At 40.7% G+C, this 19,900-nt stretch overlaps 3 protein-coding genes across 5 annotated transcripts in view; 1 reads left to right on the top strand and 2 right to left on the bottom strand.

Moving 5' to 3' along the window:
* Positions 1 to 543: 543 nt before the first annotated feature.
* fam167ab (family with sequence similarity 167 member Ab) lies at positions 544 to 9,082 on the bottom strand. Of its 3 annotated transcripts, none has more exons than XM_004541913.3 (3): positions 8,943 to 9,082; positions 6,296 to 6,825; positions 544 to 3,940 (listed from the first exon to the last, which is right to left on the bottom strand). In XM_004541913.3, the coding sequence occupies exons 2-3, from the start codon at positions 6,638 to 6,640 to the stop codon at positions 3,677 to 3,679; spliced, it is 609 nt and encodes a 202-aa protein (XP_004541970.1). In that variant the 5' UTR covers positions 6,641 to 6,825; positions 8,943 to 9,082; the 3' UTR covers positions 544 to 3,676. The 3 variants fall into 3 exon arrangements, with proteins under 3 accessions (XP_004541970.1, XP_004541971.1, XP_076729930.1); XM_004541914.4 differs by having other exon boundaries at positions 8,909 to 9,071; XM_076873815.1 differs by lacking the exon at positions 8,943 to 9,082 and adding an exon at positions 6,933 to 7,076.
* A 94-nt stretch (positions 9,083 to 9,176) lies between these two features.
* Positions 9,177 to 16,144, bottom strand: lca5 (lebercilin LCA5). The gene is made up of 9 exons (XM_004541915.2): positions 15,825 to 16,144; positions 14,148 to 14,553; positions 13,698 to 13,939; positions 13,219 to 13,524; positions 12,766 to 12,903; positions 12,532 to 12,628; positions 12,073 to 12,209; positions 11,806 to 11,980; positions 9,177 to 11,696 (listed from the first exon to the last, which is right to left on the bottom strand). Exons 2-9 carry the CDS (start codon positions 14,533 to 14,535, stop codon positions 10,792 to 10,794), a joined length of 2,388 nt encoding a protein of 795 aa, XP_004541972.1. The 5' UTR covers positions 14,536 to 14,553; positions 15,825 to 16,144; the 3' UTR covers positions 9,177 to 10,791.
* Positions 16,145 to 16,755: 611 nt separating this feature from the next.
* sh3bgrl2 (SH3 domain binding glutamate-rich protein like 2) overlaps positions 16,756 to 19,900 on the top strand; it is a 12,617-nt gene continuing 9,472 nt past the window's right edge. The window contains exon 1 of the mRNA XM_004541917.2: positions 16,756 to 17,027. Coding sequence (XP_004541974.1) covers positions 16,983 to 17,027 — 45 coding nt within the window. The 5' untranslated portion in view covers positions 16,756 to 16,982. The remainder of the gene's footprint in view (positions 17,028 to 19,900) is intronic.

Below are 19,900 nucleotides of genomic sequence, written 5' to 3'. Positions count from 1 at the left end.
GGCCTACTTTTTATTGCATACCACACTGGGCCTTTATTCTTGAGATTTTATGCTTCTCAAACTGACAGTGAATGACTGTATGCATGTCATTTTCAATTCAGTTCAATTCAATTTCAATTCATTTTTTAAAGATAGCACCAAATCACAACAACAGTTGCCTCAAGGCGCTTTTTGTCATGTAAATGAGATGGTTTAGGTATGAAATTATTAAAATAACCAACTCTAGGGACAGCTGTTGAACGGAGCGGGAATCCATCCATTTCCTTCCACATGTCCAGTCGAGGGTCATGGTTGGGATATAACCTATCCCAGTTGTTGAGGGCAAGAGGCAAGGTTGCACACTGATGCCCCATTTAACGTCACCTTTTTTAAATTGCTTTATTTTTAACATGCATGTCTTTGGACTATGGGTGGAAGCTGGAGTACTTGGGAGAACACGCAAACTCCAGAGTAAAAAGCTTCCACCAGCTGGTGGATTCAAACCCAAGACCTTCCTGCACTGATGCGATGCTGCTAGACTCCAACACTGGAATCTAAACCATTTTTTAAAAATATCTGGCTCCAACTGCATTGATTTGTTTCCAGTATTTTACTTTAAAAACATAAAAAATCATGGTAACTACACCTTGATGGCCTGGAACGTTTTAGAAAATGCATGTAATGGCCCCACTGGCAGCCTTTCATGTAGAACGAGTTGTGGCTTTCATCTGCAATAATCCCAAATAAAGCTGGAGCTCATGCATGAAAATCCAGTCTCAGCATAATCATTCACGACTCAGGCCGCTTCAACCGCTTCATAAGGAGAGAGACACGGGGACCAGGAAACGGCGTAAATCAACTCTAGCATGCAAAGCTGACCGTTGTCTTCACATGCACTGTTAGGTGGCAGTTTCACTCGCTTGAAAGAAACAGAAATACATTTTCTGACAGTGATAGATGAGAAAGCGGATGCTATTCTCAAAGCAACCTGTTAGCACAAGCAGACGAATCAGCAGCCTGCCCCTTTTGGAAAGAAATTTTTACACCTCGTGAATGAACTAAATCAATCCAACATGTTAGATGAAGTAATGAGGTGAGAAGGCCTAATTTTCTCCACTTTCTCCCAACTGTTTTTTTTAAGTATTTATTTTTTAATTAAGGCTTGATATGAGTAGGGTTGTATCAGAACAAAGAGTTCTGATATTGTCTTGAGTCAAGAACCAAACCCCTCCAACACACTTACCACTGGTGTTTAAATAAGAGCATTAGTGATGTAAACACCATCCTACCTCCATCTGGTTCACTGTGTTTGGGAGACAGGCTTTATAGGGAAAATATAAGATGCTACTGGTAATGATTTTCCTTTAAAGGCAGCAAATTAGACAGTGAGAAAGTAATTTAGTGCATTTAGTGCATCCATCTCTTGATGGACTACTTCTTTCCTTTACATCTTTTGAGAACACTGTTAAATGGGGCAAAGGCTAAGTATTAAGATAATCTAAGCTATAGTAGACACTGTGGTCTTTTTTATTATTTCAGAGGGTGTTACAGGAGGTAATCTGTTCTGCTAATACCACTGCTGAAAACAAATAAAATCCAAGGCATGTGGGAAAGCTTTAAATCTCTGATATTGCATTTGTTATATATCAAAACCATGAGACAAGCTCTTTTTCATTGTGCATTCATTTCCCTTGGACTAAACATGACTAAACAAATTCCATGCACTTATACAGTAATATGTAAAAGTCTTTGACCAACCCACATCTGTAACCTGGCTAGATGGATAGATGGAAATACAGTATAGTAGGAAAGAGCAGAGTTTGTACAATTCTAATGAGCATGAAAATCAATATTTGGTGTGACTCTTAGTCTTCAACACAGACTGAACTCTCTTATGCAAACATTTCTTTTAAGGAGTCTTCAGGAATAGTTCTCCAGGCATCTTGAATGACATTCAAAACTCCTCTTTGGTTGTTGGCTGCTATTTGTTCCATTCTTTCTAAAAATGATCCCACACTGCTTCAATAATGTTGGACTCCGGGTTCTGGGGAGGCCAATCCATGAAGGAGAGTAATCCATTGTGTGTTTTTCTATCCAGGTATGCTTTTACTGTATCTGCAGTGTTTTTTGGGATCATCATGCTCACAAATGAAGCTGCTGCCAATCAAACGCTTTCCAGAGGGTAATGCATAGTAGATCAAAATCTGGTGGTGCATTCAGAATTCCAGCAGTTTTAACAAGACCTCCAGCATCACTACCTGAAATGCAGCCCAAGACCTGCCTGTAGACACTCACTGTTGTACCTCTATCCTGACCTCCTCCATACATATTGATAACAACTGCTCAAACCAACTGAACCGAAAATTTTAATTTTGGATTAATCATTCCAGAAGACCTGTTTGGCACACAACGGCCTTTTCTTCATGTTTCCCTTCCTTAAGAGTAGCTTCTTGACAGCCACCCTTCCACTGAGACTATTTCTGATGGACAGTAGATGCAAAGGCCTAAGGGCCAGATTCATCTCTTAGGTTTTGCGTCAGATCTTTGCTAGATTTGTTTTCCTATTTCTTAAGGACATGACTTTCAGAGACTGTTCATCAGCTGCTGATAATTTTTAGACCTAAGACTTCTTTTGTCCTTCACTTGTCCAGTGTCCTAATTTTTTAAGAACACACTCCACACAATGCAGAGACACGCCAAGTTTTAGCTCTTTGGGAATCACCTTGTGGGCAAGGTACAAGGAGTTGGACAAAAAACACGTGAAAAAATCCAATGTCTAAAGAAAAACATCTGCACAGTACTGTACTATAGATGCAAACCCGAAGTCAGTGTCTTGTAAAGAAAAGGTTGCCTTCAATTATAGTCAATTATAACTGTGATTCCAGCATAAAAAAGGGGTCATAGCAAGACGCACATAATCATGTCAATGGGCGCTCACAGTGATCTACATGAGTTATAATTTAGTGTTCATCCGCGAAAACAAAGCATGTTTTTGTTTCAGACTGACAAGGGCAACTCACATGATTACTATTAGAGCAAAAGGCAAAGCTCCAGAGACTAAGCTCAGAAAGGAGTGTAATTTGACAATCATTACACCGAATAAACCATTATATCCATGATATTCTACAAACACAAATGAGCATACAGCGCTCAGTCTCTATAATATTAAGGCATCACTTTGAAAACAACAACAACAAAACTTACAAGGTAGAAACAAATCTACTAACTGTGATTGTCACTGAAAATGTCCTAAAGAGGTCTGAATGTGGTGAAAATATATATATAAACATTTAATCTGTGCGTGATAAAGTATGGCAGAAAGTAGATGGTAATACTTAAGGTAATCAGTACTAATATGGTTTAAAAAACAACAGAAGCATGCCTAACACTGCTTTTGCACTGATTCAAAAACTGCATGTACTCTGTTTCAAGTCGTGGAAGGCTAAAAGTATGAAATCTGCTCCAGGGCTGAGTTTAGTGGCAAAAACACCACACTTACTAAAACTCTTCCTAATCTCTTAAATCTCTCTCTTTGATTTCAGTGAGCATAAAAATGGGTGTGATGTGGTTTTATCTCTGAAAACAGAAAAGATCTGATCATTATCTAATCACTGCGGCTGGCCGGCTGCACTCAAGAGAAGTAAGTATATAAAGGGTCTTTTGTATTCAGGATTTTTTTCTTCTTCCGTCGTTACCACTAGCAGAGCGAGAATCGGCGAGAGTTAATGTTCATCTTGGTGACTCCGATCAGTCTCAGCGGGGCAGAGAGGCCGAGGCCCGGGGTGACCGGGCATTCACACAACAGGTCCGACAGCTCATCCCGTTCCTCGAGGCCAAAGGTGGCGTCGTTGAGCATTCGGCGATGCAGATGGCACGTCTGTTCAATCTTCAGCTTGTTGATGTCACTCCGAAGCCGCATGAGCTGCCTCGCCAGCTGCTGGTCCTGCAAGCGCATATCTGTCTGCAAAAGAGAAGACAAAGGTGTCGGGATGGAAGATGAATTTGTTCATTTTATACGAAGCCGAATGGACGCGTCAAAGTGTCATTTTCTAAAAGATTGAAAGCTAAAACTAATCTATTCTAAGCTTAATTATTCTTTTCATTTATGGAGGACTCAATCACACCAACATACTGTGTATAGTCCACCTGTGGAGCTTGACCAGAGGTGCTTCTGTGAGGTCCTTTTTTGTCAAAAGAAGACTCACGGTGGGATACCGTGGTGCTCTTCTTTGTTTGTGTCCAAACATCTACACAAAGATGACAATCATCTTTATTGTTTGTAGCCACGTACTGTGAGTCTGCCTTTTATCAGTGCTTCTTTGTGCGCACAGTCCAAGCATATGAGCTATGGCTGAATGTGCAGAGTAATTGAGCAGAGTAAAAATGATTACAGTTGCAGAAATTGCTCGCAACAAATGCCAGATTCTGCTGCCTGGGGTCACAATCAGTCTCACTCACCAATAAGAATGAATGGGATTCTTCTGCCTGGTGATTAAACATCGCGTGCACTGTTAAACTCTAATTAGCTAAGAAGCATGAACTTTTCTACTTGAACTTTGAGTGTGGAACAATGCCTCCTAAATTACACAACCAAAAGAAAAATATAAGGAAAAATAAATCAATTGCAGTCATAATCATACAATTGAATTAATCCAAGTATAGTATAAGACTCTATCCTAACTGTACTGTACTAATTACAGGACAACAGAAAGCAACAGAAAGCAGTAGGTACAAGGGAACAAGAACTATTCCCCCTTTATATGTAATCACGAGGACAAAGGGGAAGCATGCTGTATTTTCTGTTTTGTATAGGAATGAAAGTTCTGCACATCTTGGGACTGCTATGCTGATCAAACATGGTCACAAAGGGAGAATAATTACTACAATTCACACTACACTAATTTGTGGAACAAAATATTACTAGAACAAAAATGGCCTGTAAATGGTCTGTATTTGTATAGCGCTTTACTAGTCCCTAAGGACCCCAAAGCGCTTTACACATTCAGTCATCTACCCATTCACACACACATTCACACACTGGTGATGGCAAGCTACATTGTAGCCACAGCCACCCTGGGGCGCACTGACAGAGGCAAGGCTGCCGAACACTGGCGCCACCGGGCCCTCTGACCACCACCAGTAGGCAACAGGTGAAGTGTCTTGCCCAAGGACACAACGACCGAGCCTGTCCAAGCCGGGGCTTGAACCGGCAACCTTCCAATTACAAGGCAAACTCCCAACTCTTTGAATTAAATCAAGCAATAAGGGTGTGATTGAAGTGCAAGCTTTCATTCAATGGCTTTAACAAAAAATAAATAAATTTCAAATTAAAATTAATTTGACAATTAAATGCCCAGCATCTTCATGGTCAGGTGATTTTGACTGCCGAAGCAGACACAATATCTGAAGTTGATTCAGTGTGTTCTGTTTGTATTTTATAGCTTTTGATTGCAACATGACGTCTGAAGAAATGTCAGGCCAAGTCAGGGCTGCGTGATGGCAGAATTATTTCCATGGTAGAGGTCTATAATCAAGACACAACTTCATAAATGGAAATACAGATGCAACAAGAAGGTCAGATTAGACTTTGCTCATGGCGTAAAGCAGACTACAGCAGAATATAGATGGAGGCATTGCTATGGCATGGTTCATGGGCATGGTCCATACATGCCCATATTGCTAATGTGTCTACTGATAGAAGGAGCAGAATGCATCGTGAAGTGTACAGGGCTACACTCTCTGCTCAGATTCAGCCAAATGCTTCAGAACTGATCAGACAGCACTTCACAGTGCAACCAGATAATGACCCAAGGCAAACTGCTGAAGCAACCATTAGTTTCTCAAGAGAAAGAAATGAGATTGTTCAATGGCCAAGTCAACCAACTGATCTCAACTTAATAGAGCATGCTTTTCATGTTACTGAAGACAAACCTGAATGCAGAAAGACCCACAAATAAGCAGCGACTGAAGGTGGGTTCAGAATGGGGCTGACAGAGCACCTCATTGAGAGGAAACAAAGTGTGTGGTGATGTCCATGGGTTCTAGATTTCAGGCAATTACTGACTGCGAAGGATTTTCAACTAAGCAGCCTGAACTTATCAAAAGACCCATGTGTTCCTCTTTTGAACACGTGTAGCCAATATTAAATCCCTCATTATGGCCATGTTCCCTGTTTCCTTAATTCCTTTTATGAAGTGTTAGTACAAAAACATGCTGCAAGCTGATTACACTGTAACCCAAAACATTTCTGAAAATCTATGAGAAATTAGAACAAAATAAAGATTAGATGGTGGTGATCATTTAGACAGTGCCTCACCAGTTCTCTTCTGAGCCAGGTTAGAGCTTCATCAATGTTTTCAAATCCCTTAAGTTCACCTGATGGCAACTTGGGCTGACTCACATCTGGGTCCACTGAAGTCTCCTTGTGTCTAACTACTTTCCCTTTAGTCCCAGTTTCTGAGTCTCTGAAGCGATCTGCCTCAAGCCGGGCTTGCCACTCCAGGTAGGAGGGTCTCCTGGTCTCCAGTCTTAGTTTCTCTGTTAAGGCCTTCAAAGTCATCAGATGGTCATCTGTAGGCAAATCTACACCTTCCCCACAGTCTGCCTCGTCCTGGACATTTGTCCTGTTAACCACGATCTGTGGAGCTGAGTGCGAATTCATTTTTAACCTGTTAAATACAAAAACAAAACAAAAAAAAGCTATCTGGCCTCTTTCGTCGCTATAAGGCTATCAGGCTTCCATTCTGTCTGTCCAGCATTCACTTTTCTGCCCTTTATATTCTTCAGGAGACCCAGTCTTCAGTCTTTAGTGGAATCAGATGCTTCAAATGCAGAATATCTGTAGATCTGTAGAAGAAAAAAGACACAGGTTATGAAACATTTGCTGAGAATAACAAAGGACAAACCTAATGTGCCAACATAGAGAAAAAAATGAGATTACACTCTAGAAAGACCTTCATTGTATTTCTATAAACTGATCTGGATGAAGCATGTGGCCTCTCTAATATCAGAAATTAGGGGACAGCACACAGAGGGGGATAAAACACCTCCTGGATTTTCATTTAACAGAAACAAACTGTTTCCATAGCAACAACAGAGGTGCTATAAATGAATCAGCAATTTCCGACCTCCTGTCCACGAGGCTTATTGCCTCAATAATCCCAAAGCCACAATGAATGTGAATGTGCTTTTTTAAAAAATAAAATAAATAAAATAAAAACCTTCTCAGGACCTGTTGAGTTGGAATGCAAGACCAGTTACAACTGGTAAAAGGGGCAGCAATAGCAAAAGCACTCTTACTGCTCAGTGTCTTCCTACTGAGTCCATAAGATCTCAATAAGTGGTTGGGGTGTGCTGTTATTCTATAATAGCAGCAGTGAAGTCCCTGCCCCTGGATCTAATGATACAGCCGGCTTGGCTGCTTTGCAATGGAAAATAGACTGTGATGAGTAGCTGACTTTTTAGTAGCCTGGGAATGGATGCTGTCTTCGTTATCTGCATGAATCAGTGCATTGCTGAAGTCCGCACTGTGTAGAGAGAGCATTAAAGCTGGAGGCAGGCATTTTTAACTTTGTAAGGACCGTTCGTGTACAGTGAGGAACTGGTTAGATTGTGAATAGGGACTGCTTATCCAGAACACTTAGAAAGGATGTGGAAAAGTGTGTCTGTATCACATAATGAGCTGTGATCACAATTATAAAGAAATAGAGAGGTTTTTGTTGTTGTTTTTTTTAAAACCCCTCTTTACTGGCTGGTCTGGTGAAGTCAGTGACTTTTTTGAATAGGCCAGCAGGAACTCTGCCTCTCTAGGAAGCCAAGTTTTACATCCTGAATATCAAATTCACCCAGGGCATATAAAAACACTGTCAAATGTTAGATGTCAGGGAGGGGGTGGCAGTGGGGGAAGTCCAGCTGTCCCTATCCAAATGTCCTAAGTGAATCAGCACACATCACCCATACATTCCTCTGGTTTAAACTCCAGTTGCCACACTAATAAAATATATTTTGTGGTGTTGGGACTTCTGTGAGATGCCAAAACCTGGTCTGGCTGAGCAGCTTAGGAAGTCTGGCTCTCCTATCTGGAACATGAGGTCATGTCTACGTAAGAAACACAACCACAGAGTAACTAAATGAAGCTTTAGCGTATAGTCCTCCAATCTATAATAGAACCTGACCCTGAGTAATTTGCAGGGATTTCAATTTCATCTTTGATACTGAGCATAACCGAAAGAAATTATCTCCAGGTTTGTGTTAGTAGTGTAAACACTGCTGCAGCGTATTGATTTTTTCCCCCGTGTTGTGGCAACAGAAGCCCAATAAAGCAGTCTGTAGTTCAAAGTGAACCAATCTTTGCATTTGTAACCCTAAAGTAGACATCGAAGCTCTACAGTTCTGACTGTATTCAGAAAAGAAGCGATTAACTTGATCATAACGCACAATGGAAGTGACAAAGACACTCTTGAGAGTTACAACATTTGAAATATATAGATCCATATAACAGTAATAGTAATAATAAAGGTAAAACAGTACTTGTTATTATATAACTTGAAGTCGTATCTGAAATGGAGAGAACCGTTATGATTTTAAGTGCCATTTAGTTCTGACAGTGAAAGCGGGCATGTAATAAAAAAGTGTTTTTTAAATTAATTATTATTTTTTATTTATGAGAAAATAACATACTGATAGTTCTCACAGCATAAAAGAAACAATTGTGATTACTATTGCGCTCACTGGGGAACAAACACCATCTGTAAAGATAACATTTTTCCTTCTAAATCCCCTGGAACATCTTGCACGATGATTTATTTTGCATGTGATTCATTTCAGCCTATTCCTGCTTTTCTGGCAGCGTGCTGCAAGGTGATACCCTGAGGGGGGGGGGGGATCACCTGAAAACTCGGCTACGCACGTAGACTACGACTTCGTTTACCTTTCAGGAACCTCCCAGCAGCGGTCCAACTTACCACGCTGAATCCTGGCAGCCACATCGGCGCAGACCATCACCGCCAGTCTCTCGCTCCCTGATAAGATCCCCTCTATGGCTCTGCGGTGCACTTATTTTTGAGCAGGGAGCTACCGGAGGAGGGGCGGGAAGGTTGCGTCAGGTTGTGGTTGCTTGGAGACGTCCAAGGAATCCGACTTCCCGCTAGATGAATATTACTGCAAGTGCGCCACAGTCTGATGACCAGGAGACAGCGTCACTATTGTACAAACCTTTAATTCATTCAACAATTTTAAACATTAGACGAAATGTAACTGGTTACATGTTTCATATTAAATAAGCTTCACAGAATAAATACAAAGAGTTTCACAAGTAAATAATAGGTATCAACTTTAGACTGAGGGCAGAGACAGCTTTGTGTCACATTTAAAAAGTGCTTTCTGAATGAAGCTCGAGTGTAATAACAAATGATTATTAAAATAAGAGCATTTTGTGTCTTCATTTCATTTCAATAAAGCCATCAGATTGCTTACTACAGGGCTGATTGCCTTTTTGAAAGTAAAGCGCTCCCATCACAAGACATTTAGTGCAGAAAGGAAAAGAGAGAAGGATCTGGCAACATTAGGCTGATGTTACATTTTCTGGTGCAGGGCATGGACTAAGCTGGTATTGGTGGGTTTAATACAGATCATTATTTACACAATCTTGTAGATTAGTGAACATAATGTAAAAAACAAAAAAACAACCAATTAAACAAAAATGGTAATGAGAACTGCTGTGGCTCTAGGGTTAGATGGAGGCTGGTGATTTGCTGTGGCAACCCCTAAATGGGTTGGGCGAAAGGAAGACCTGGGACTTACATGTGCTTAGAGTGCTGGTAAGATTACATATAAAATTGAAAACTCGTTTATCATACAGTAACAGTCAGATGTTGTACAGGCGATCTACACATGGTGTGATTGTCTTGTCATTTAGGGGTACATTTTTATGTCAAAATATCTGCAAAAGAATTAAAGGAGTGGGAAACATATTTTGGCACCACTGGAGAACACATCCCTTATGGCCTTCAAGTGGATTTTAATTCAAGTGCTCTGAAAGGGAGAGACTCCTGCATCTCCACAAGGTATTGTTTAAAAATAAATTCAGTTGATGACTGAAAAAACTGGCCAATGACAGATCTAGTGGTTTATTTAAAACTAAATCAAATCTGTGTAGAAAGTGATGATTCAATGCCTTGAGCAGAGGACATTCACCTGATACAGTAGAGTTTAAATCCAGTGTGAAGCCATCTGGTAGGAGGCGTTTTGAACAGAGAAGGGGGAACTGTAGGAAGGGTGCTATTATGTACCATGCATTGTAATTTCTTCCTCCCTACTGCAGCCCTTTCAGATTATGGGAAAATCTATGATTACAAACTATCTGACAAAGACAAAAAATATCCCAAACTATACAAAACCCAGCAAAGCACTAAAATATCTAAATGGAGTAAGAGCTTCAGTCATAGTCTGTCAGAAAAGCTACTCTTTAATTTTCACAGGTGCTACAAATAAAAATCACTGTTATGAGAGTTAAGCTGGTTTTAAAGGAACGTCTAAGAAAAACAATGTAACAAACGTACAAATTGCACATTAACCCATTGATCCTTTTTCTTAACTGCTTGTCCACCTTAGGGGTGTTTTGAGTGACTGATCCAACTGGACAGAGGCAGTTAAAAAGGACTGATGGATGAAACAAATCAGTTTCTGCAAGTTTCGTCTTATTTTGATGTTCTCATATTTTTAATGCTGGGTTGTTCTTATATTTCATAAATAACCTCTCAGATTTGATGGTTTGCCATCAAAGACCCAGACTACTTTCAATCTAAATTAATTTCATAATGTGAGTTCCTCAATCTCGTCTTCGAAGGAGGTGATGGCACGGATGGCAGGTCTGCTATCTGCAACATGGAGGGTGCTAAAGGAGGCTGCTGGAGCAGTGAGAGATCCTGAGTTGAAGTTGAGCAGTCCATCCCTTCTTGAACGCACTCCATTGGTTGTTGGAGGACTATTAAGAAGCTCCAGTTTATTGGAGGTATTCGCACCATCACCAACAGCTGTGGCTTGGGGACCAAACAGCTGGTGCATTAGACTTAACTTCCTGTCCTTTCCCTGAGCTTTTTCTGTCTCCCTCTCCTCTGCTGCACTGATATTAAACACCCCTATTGCTTCTAACGCAGATTCCTTGTCCTCTTTGGGTGGAGGTGGAGGGAAGCCAGAGGAACCACGGAAAGTTGAATGTACAAATGAAGGTGCGTAACCTCCAAATGCCAAGTCATCGCTGGAGATTTGAGACCGGAGCGCTCTCCTCCCTATCCCTGCTGTAACTGCTCCACCCTCTGTGCCTAGTCTCCTCCTTCCACCTTCTTTGCTCCCAGGACGCAAATCATCCGGCTCCTCTGAATTAGTTAGGCTGAAAATCGAAGAGTTATGGTTCCTTTGCTCAGGAGGGCGTGGAGAAGAATGTTCACCGAGACCCTTATTGGACTCAGAAGGACTCGAGGCAAACAAGGAATCCTGGGCCCCCTGTTTCTGACTGTCTATTTCCCGCATCTTTGCCAGCAGCTGCTCTTTTTTGCGCCGCGCTTCTTCTGATGCTTGCTGACAGGCCAGCGCCTCCTGATTCCATCTCTCCACCTCTCCCTGGACATGACCGTGCTTCTTGTAGTTATCATCCCCATTCTGGTTGAACAGGAAACTCGTCCACTTTTGGCCCTCTTCATCCTTTTCTTTCTCCGAGCCTGTTGGGATAGCGTTCCTCAGATTAAAGTACAAACAATGCTGCTTCGACAAGCTTTTTATAAGTGAAGTATATGCTCTACAACTACTCTTAACTAATCTTTGGCTTACCGTTTCTTAAAAACTTTGCCTTAACTTCAAGCGCTTTCTGTTCCTGATCAAGGTACTTTTTGGCCTCTTTCTCTTCCTTCGCCAACTCCTTCTCCTCATGTCTTTCTCTACTCTTTTGTTCCCAGTTTGGTCCCCTGTCTTCTGCCTCTGCTTGATTGACCGCTCTGTTAAGCTCCTGATAGCAGAAATTTGAAAAGTGATGAATGACAACAATTAGTGGTAAAAGATGTGGACAAAGTAAGTACAAGGAAAGAGTAGACATAACACCTTAAGTGATAAATATTCATCAGGTGGATGTTCCCTGTACTCGCTGGCATCTGTGATAGCAGGGGGAGGTGTGGGAAAATCCAGACTCAGCATCCTGCCTTCAGTCTGTATCGCCTTAGAGCTGCTCCTGCTGGGAACTATGTGTGGGAAAAGTATAAAATCACTTTTACTCAACATATTTCTGACCATCCCATTACACAAAGCACTATCATTACTTATAAGCAATCCTGATTGCTTTTTAGCCACCATGCATATTTATTAGTATGGATTCAGACACAGCCAATGAAGTTACAGCAAAAACATGTATCAAATATCAATGTGGGAAAAAAATTCAGGCTTTCCAAAGGATTCTATCCGACACAAAAAGTGAATTTTGTGACTCATGATACCATCTGGCATCCACTTTTTGATATAAAGTCAAATGAACTACACAATAAGCCTCAGCAAGTTAATTGTTACCTTTGTGCTTTGTGTCACTTTCAGTCTCTTTTTTTTGTGAGGGTTTCACCATGCGATTGGCATAAATATTCTTCGCATCGAGTTCTCTCTCCTTTTCCTGAACATTTTAAGAAGAAATAAAAAAAAAACAACAACAAAAAATACTGTTTTACACAATGAGCAATCTGCTTTTGATGCACAGTCCTGCTTTCGATGGCAGCGGCTACTTTTTAAGGTTATTTTTTGTACATGTACCTTGAGTTTATTGTTCAGTCGTTCAAGTTCCTCCTGGAGAGCCCTGATCTCTTCCTGGGTACTAAGTGTCTTCTTCTTCTCTGCGACAAGCTGTCTCTGATAACTGCTATTTCTTAGCTCCATGCTACGCTCCACCTCCTTCAAACACAAACACTCATTGAAAGTTGCTGCATTGAAAGGGAACCCATGGTTTAGGATAAAAACAATAAATGAGAATTACAATTTTGAGTGTTCACTGACAAGAGATTGCACATAAATGTGCATCAGTTTGTTATATTGTAAACCAGAAACCCAACATTCAACATGTTCCAGGTTAATCATTCATGCTACAAAGCAGTATGTGGGGCTCTAGAAATCAGGGTTAATAAGACTTAATTTCAGGTCAATAAGTATTTAATCGGAATCCAGAAGATCCAGAAGAAGGTTAGATCTTTTATTCCACTGTCTATTTACCTTAAGCTTACGTTCAGCTTCTTGGGCCCGCAACTTCTCTTCCTCTAGCCTGCGGCTGAGCTCCTCTCTGGCTCCTAAATCCCGCTGCTCGACCAGCTTCTTCAGCCGTGAAATGGTAGCTTGACCCCTCTGAAACCGCTCCTCTGTGTCCCTCAGCTGGCGCTCAGCTTTCCGTTCCCGTTCTTGGGTGCGCCTGAGACGTTCACGCAGCACGTGGATCTCGTTGGAGTGCCGGGATAAGAGCTGGGAGATTTCGCTTTCTGTATCATCGTACCGCTGCAGGGCTTTCTCTTGACGCACCTGAAGCTGAAGCATGGCAAAGGTTGCATTGAGAGTGGTGAAGAAGAAGGAGAATTGTAATTGATTTTCCTGTAAAAAAGTCTGTTTATTTTTTACTACAAACATGAATAAAAGCCATAAAATTATTTAAGAACACTCTTCCTTCAAAGCATTTAAACCAAATATTGAAACAGGCCTACCTGTCGAAGAATTCGATTTTCTTTCTGCAGTTCGTCCGTGCGCTGCTGCAGCTCAGAAAGAGCATTGCGCAATTCATTGATTTTTAGGAGGCGGGCCGAGAGCATCCGCTTGGTCACCAGGTCCAGGTCTTTAGGTGGTGTGGACTCCTTGCTGTGAGAACGCACCCCCCTTTGATACTGCTGGGTCAGGGGGTGACCACCTGGTCGCTGTGGGCGAGACAAGCCCCGGCGCCCCAAACCACCTGCAAAGCAGAGAAAGACATATCATGTAAAATCTAAAAACATGATGACAAAAGCTCCTATGAAAAGATTTTTTCTAAGTCAATCAGGCAGTCAGAATGTGCCTTACACTGCCATTATCTAAACAGTCAATTTAATCGTCGAATGAATGAGATTTTAGCCTCATTCATCAGTTTAACTGTTTATCCACTTCGTTCCTTCTTCACATACCTGTCTTGTGGAGAGGGCTGCCAGAGATCCTCTTTGCCCGCACCCCTCTATGTGGGGTGGGTGAAGGAGTCCGGGACCGGGAGTACGGTGAGACAGAGCACTCTGAATGAGACTCGTTTTCATAATTCTCAGAATAAAATGACCCACCACTTTTGCTTCCCTCTCCTTCTGACATCCGATCCCGATCAGGATCTGAATGCCAAGTTCTGGTTATAGATCTGACATCACCTGAGTCAACTTTTGTATCCTCGCTGTGCATCTTGTCCCAGAAGTTCTGTTTGTGTTCCTGGACGGATGAAGCCCGAGAATCTTTCTTTGTACTACGGCAGGACTGGCGACTTAAATCCCGGTTGTCTTCATATGGGTGAGCAACTTTTTCAGATTCCATGTCGTCACTTAAGACATGCTGGATTTAAAAAACAAGAACAGAGAAACAAAACAGATTATGAAGTGTAGTGAATTTTGCTCTTTAAAATTTAGGTTGTTACCTTTGAACTGAGCTCTACATTTATAATGAGTAATGTTCAATCAAAAAGAATATTCTTAAAGCTAAAAGAAGCTAAGCTAACTGGTTTCGTTTAGGTTTTTAGTTTTATGTGTCTTGGTCACCAAGCAACAAGATGTGTGAGGCAGAATTTTCCATGAGACTGAATCCCGTATGATATGAGTGGTCTCTGCAGTAGAAAACTAAACGGTACATTGCCTCCATCTGCCCTGGTGACTTATTAACGACTGAATGTAGCACAGTGCACAAAGCTTATCAATTAAATAAATAAAAAAAGATAAAAGAAAAGAAAAAGTAGAATTAAAGTGATGTGAATAAGGGTATCCTTTATTCACACCTTTATTAAGAAGATGTGATTTTACATATTCACATATATTGTATATATAATATTCTCTTAGAAAATAAAATCTTGCTAAAATGTTGGAAAAGGAATATATTTCTGTGAAGAAAGTCAATATCGAGTAAAATTTAGGGAATTCTCACTGCTATTAAAGTATACTTGCTGACAGGACATTAAGAATCGCCAGAAAACAGAAGCAAGTATCTGTGAGGGTCACTTTATATATCAAATTCTAGTCGACTTTGTCCTCATGTCTTCATCGCATCTTTTGCCTCAGGAGGAACCTGGAGGAAATAGCAGCCCATCATTGCCATTTCCTCTAGATTCCTGGTCAGTCTAATAAAATCGAGTCTCAATATTAAGTGAAGACAAAGGATGCCCTGGCTTACAGCAGCGGCACTGCCCTGCACTTTGTGGATCGAACTGACGGGATTAAAGTAAAGCGTGTGCTGTTCCAGGTACTCTGTTGTTGACAGATTGCCTGTCAATTAAAAACAACGAAATGTATCACCTGGACTTTATCACATAACTCACCGAACCCTCTGTTAGTTTATGTATCTTGCACATTTCAATTATGTGCAAGCAAAAGGCAAACGAAACTTTAAAAAGCTCTTCGACGACATAATATCAGTGTCACTGTAAAGCTAACGGTGCCGCTAGGTGAATAACAGCTAACAACAGCCACTTAATATTAGCATAGCAACACAAAATCACCACCATCATCAACAGGTGGAGTGTGCTGTAGCGTTCGGAATCTTTCAGCACTAAACTGCGCTAACTTACAAATGTATGTTAATGTTGCTCAGTTTCCGCCTGAATGTGCAACACTTACCCGTTTCTTGTTTTGATTGGATCGGCTACTGCAAGCTAAAGAGCTATTAGCAAGGTAGCTTGAACTTTAGCTAACTTAGCTGCCGTTAGATATAAAATAAAGACTATGGGTTGTACACCCGTTTTTGAAATAAACTGTCATGGCTGTCGCTTTATCAATAACAAGAGAAAAACAGCACGTCGTCGGCTAAAAGTAGTCCTTCTCTTTAGTGCCATAGAATTTCTAATAGCATTTTTTCCAGTCCACGCCTAGACGTTTGCTTCAGAGTAGCTGCTGACGCCGTACCATGGCAACCGCAGCTCTCACTGCAATACTACCCTACCACCAGAGTGGCGCTGTTGTACATGTTATGGATGGTCGTGATCATTAAAAATGACCGAAAAAGAACTATTAAGGATTTATCGCAGTTTTGTGTGTGTGTGTGTGTGTGTGTGTGTGTGTGTGTGTGTGTGTGTGTGTGTGTGTGCGCGCGCTGGGTTGGGGGGGTTGGGGGGGGGGGGGGGGGGGGTTATTGAACAAAAACTATATGTGTTTTTATATGAATATAAAAACTTTTTTATTTGCAGGTGCGTGCATACCAGACGACAAAAGCACAAAACACGCCTAATTTAATCAAGAATTCTCTCAATTAACACAATATTATTTGCATTTTGAGTATTTGGGCCTATAGCTGCATAAAAAATGGTTTTAAAATGGAAATGCTCATAAAATATACTTGATCCATAAAAGCAATGCCTTCACCAGAAAAGTCCTGACCATTATAAAATAATAAATTTCTTTTATGGTGGATCCACCTCAATATGACTCGGGAGTATATTTACAAAAGATATACAAATCAAAAATACTTCGGTATTAACTTCAGTAACTTAACGACATGGTTGTTTTAATTTGAAAGTGAGACCGGAAATGGATGTTGTTTATATATTCCTTTTAATGTAATGACGTGCGTTGAGCTGAGCTGTGAGTGGTGTGGGTGTAACAGTCAGCAGAAGCGCACGCTGTGTTATTGTGATCGCTCATCTAAAGCACATTTGCATAGTTTTCACAAATTTAGCGTTTTTTGTTCTTTTTATTTTTATTTTTTGAAGGGTGGCAATAAACGAGGCTCGCTGCCACCAAACTGTTTTGCTGATCGTCTGACAGTAATTCGGGATTAAAATGGTCATCAAGGTTTACGTCGCCTCCTCAACTGGCTCTCTCGCGGTGAGTGTTTGCTAATGTGCCACAGAACTTGTTGACAGGTGCTTGGAAACAGTGCATTCAGAAACGCCGTGCGTAAATTTTCACTGCCACTTTATCGTTTGAACTCAATTATGTAATGGGACTAGGAGTGCGCCTGTTCGCGCTCAGCCACTTCAGACAGGCGCTGAAATCAGTCGGTATCATTTAGACAGGTGAGAAGGCTGCTCGGTAGTTAAGGTGCGCATTTCTGGTTAGGTGGACTTTGAAGTCTTCGTCTGTGCTGTGGACAGATCCTGTTAAAAGCTTTACTTATTTATTTATTTATTCATTTTTAATTCTCTAAAAGCACTGTATATGCACTTGCATCTCAATTGTATTACAATTAGTCTGGCTTGTGGCCTCGTATGAGGTTTAAGGAACACAGCGAAGCTGAAACAAACAAGCCTGTCTCTTCTGTGGGCATAAACAAGCATGATGTTCCCGTTAGGCTTCCTCTAAATGTACTGACAAAATAACAGAAACACCCTACTTCTTATTCTTACGTTAACTATACCCTCAGAAATTCCTGTAAATATCTAGTTTTGTCTGATTGACCCAGCATAAATATAAAGGGCATTTAAGTCCATGTGATTAAGTGGCATCCCAGAATATATTAGAGCGGATATTAAAACTATTATCAGATCAGGTTGATGTATAAACACAAAGAACAGTCTGGTTTTTATGGGATAAACAAATAGTAGACCTGCTGGCAGCTAGAATGTGATTCTTCCCAGTGAGATGTTGAACTGTGGTTCATGTCCAGTGTAAGTTTAGTCAGAGTACTTTTTCAGTTTCTTTTTCCTCACAGTTTTCTATTGTAAATATGATTTGTTTCTAACATTTGACAGGTTTTCACAGATTTTTATTAGTCTGTAATGTAGTGCACAATCAGATGAACCAGATGCAGCTGCAGTCCTGCTGCCCCTTTTGGCAAACTGCAGTTGCCTGCCATAGAGAAAGTCCAGCTGATATTGAGCGTGGGCAGAAAAACCATCATACAACACTCCTGCAAGAATGCTAAAAGAGTTAGGTAATGGGACAAATGAGTAATATTTATGTTATCATGCTTCGTCTCTTGAAGAGGGCAGGCCAATCTTTGAGCGTTTACAAAGGAGTTATTTTTAACCCTATGACACATACATTCAAAACAGACAGACTCCCTTTTTTTTTCTCCCCCAGAGACAAGAAAGAGCCATGCTCGGTGGAATAGGTCCACCATTGAACCAGTATTGAGCTCATGTGAATCTAATCCACTTTGAATGCTCTTCAATTGAGTTACATGTGATTGAATAAAGATGAAAGGTGAGGCGTATGTGTGTGTGTGCTGGAAAAATATAGTAGATAATGGCAATGAAAGATGGAGATGGTGGAAGATGACATGAAAAGCTGCAGTTTTAATACATCTGGAGAACGCAAAATACAAATGCTTAGGAAAAACGGTGTGTGTGTCCTCATTGGGTGGGGGGTGCAGCTCATGGTTTAATCTCAGCAAATTAGTGGGGCGGAATCTAATGAGCACAGAATGAATGAGATGTAGATCAGGTTATCCCCCCCACTCTTTAGTAGATGTGTTATGTGTTAAGTCTCACCCAAATGACCTACTATGATCATAGTTTCTATTAATTAAAACTCTTTGCATTATGTAGCCTAATAACTGTTGAAATGTTGGCTTTGGGCACGCATGGGCAACCATTCTCTTAGGAAAAATCATTGTGTGCCACATGATTTTAGGCATAGTGTGAAGGTTAAAAAAAATGCACATAACCTCCTGATCTTTATCTTAACCAAAAACACAAAACCTAAAACATGCATGTTTTTTTTAGAATTAAAAAAATTTCCAATCCCCAACATAGGTGTAATTAATTATCAGTAGCAGTGCTTTTCTATCACATGTCATTTATATTCCCTGTTTGTGACTGAAGGATTAATTCTCTCTTAAACTAATCCCCATGTTTCATTAAGTCCTCTCAAACACAGCGCGTTTACTCTTGTGTGCTTGATTGTTTGTCTTAAATCCTACATGTATGCACGCACACACACAAAATCTGAACTCACCCATTCCACTGATGCACTCTTTCGCTCGCACTCACAGGGGGCACCTCTTTCATTATTTAGGCCCACGCTGCCTGTCTTTCACCTCAAAGGACGACCAACCGTCTCATATATGCCGTGCTGTTTACTAGCACTGTGACAAACTGTATGCTTTTAGGAGTAAAAGTGAAGTGAAGGTTAAACCTGTGACCTGGACAAAAAAAACCCAATTTGTCTCTTTTAAAGATTGCCAGTAACCATCATTTACTGTCCTATAAGTATCCTATCAGTCCAGATAAAGCTGTTTTATGACCACACACAGAGGAGCTTTTAGAGCGAGACAATAGATGACTTGAATCTTTGTTTGGGTGTATGTTTTTGACCAAGTGAGCGGAACAATCCCTTGCTGTCTTTTAAGTTGGAACAAAAGGATCATTGTGGCTCCTTAATGTTGAGTAAATGTAAAAACACAGCAAAAATATTTTGCATTAAGACAGATTTTTTGGGGGGAAAAATAAGGAAATGGATAATTGATGGTACATTTGGTCACAAGAAAGCCAATTCATCGTTTTTTTTGTTGTTGTTTTTTTTAGGGGGGGGGGGGGTCTTCTGCCCAAATTGTTTTAATTAATCTGTTTTTTATGATGATAATGAGTGCTCAAGCATGCAGTCCATTGTTATGCTTGCATAAACAACAATGGCCTGCATGAATGTATAAACAAATTGGAAGTGGCAAATAGAATTTAGTATTACATTACGATTGATGTTGCTACCTAAACGGCTTCAAACTCTGAATGATTGCATATTCTGAAACAAGAAAAGGC

Source organism: Maylandia zebra, linkage group LG15, assembly GCF_041146795.1.
Source record: "Maylandia zebra isolate NMK-2024a linkage group LG15, Mzebra_GT3a, whole genome shotgun sequence".
NCBI lineage: Eukaryota > Metazoa > Chordata > Actinopteri > Cichliformes > Cichlidae > Maylandia > Maylandia zebra.
The sequence above is the reverse complement of the archived record's forward strand: the minus strand, read 5'-3'. Positions and strand labels throughout refer to the sequence as shown.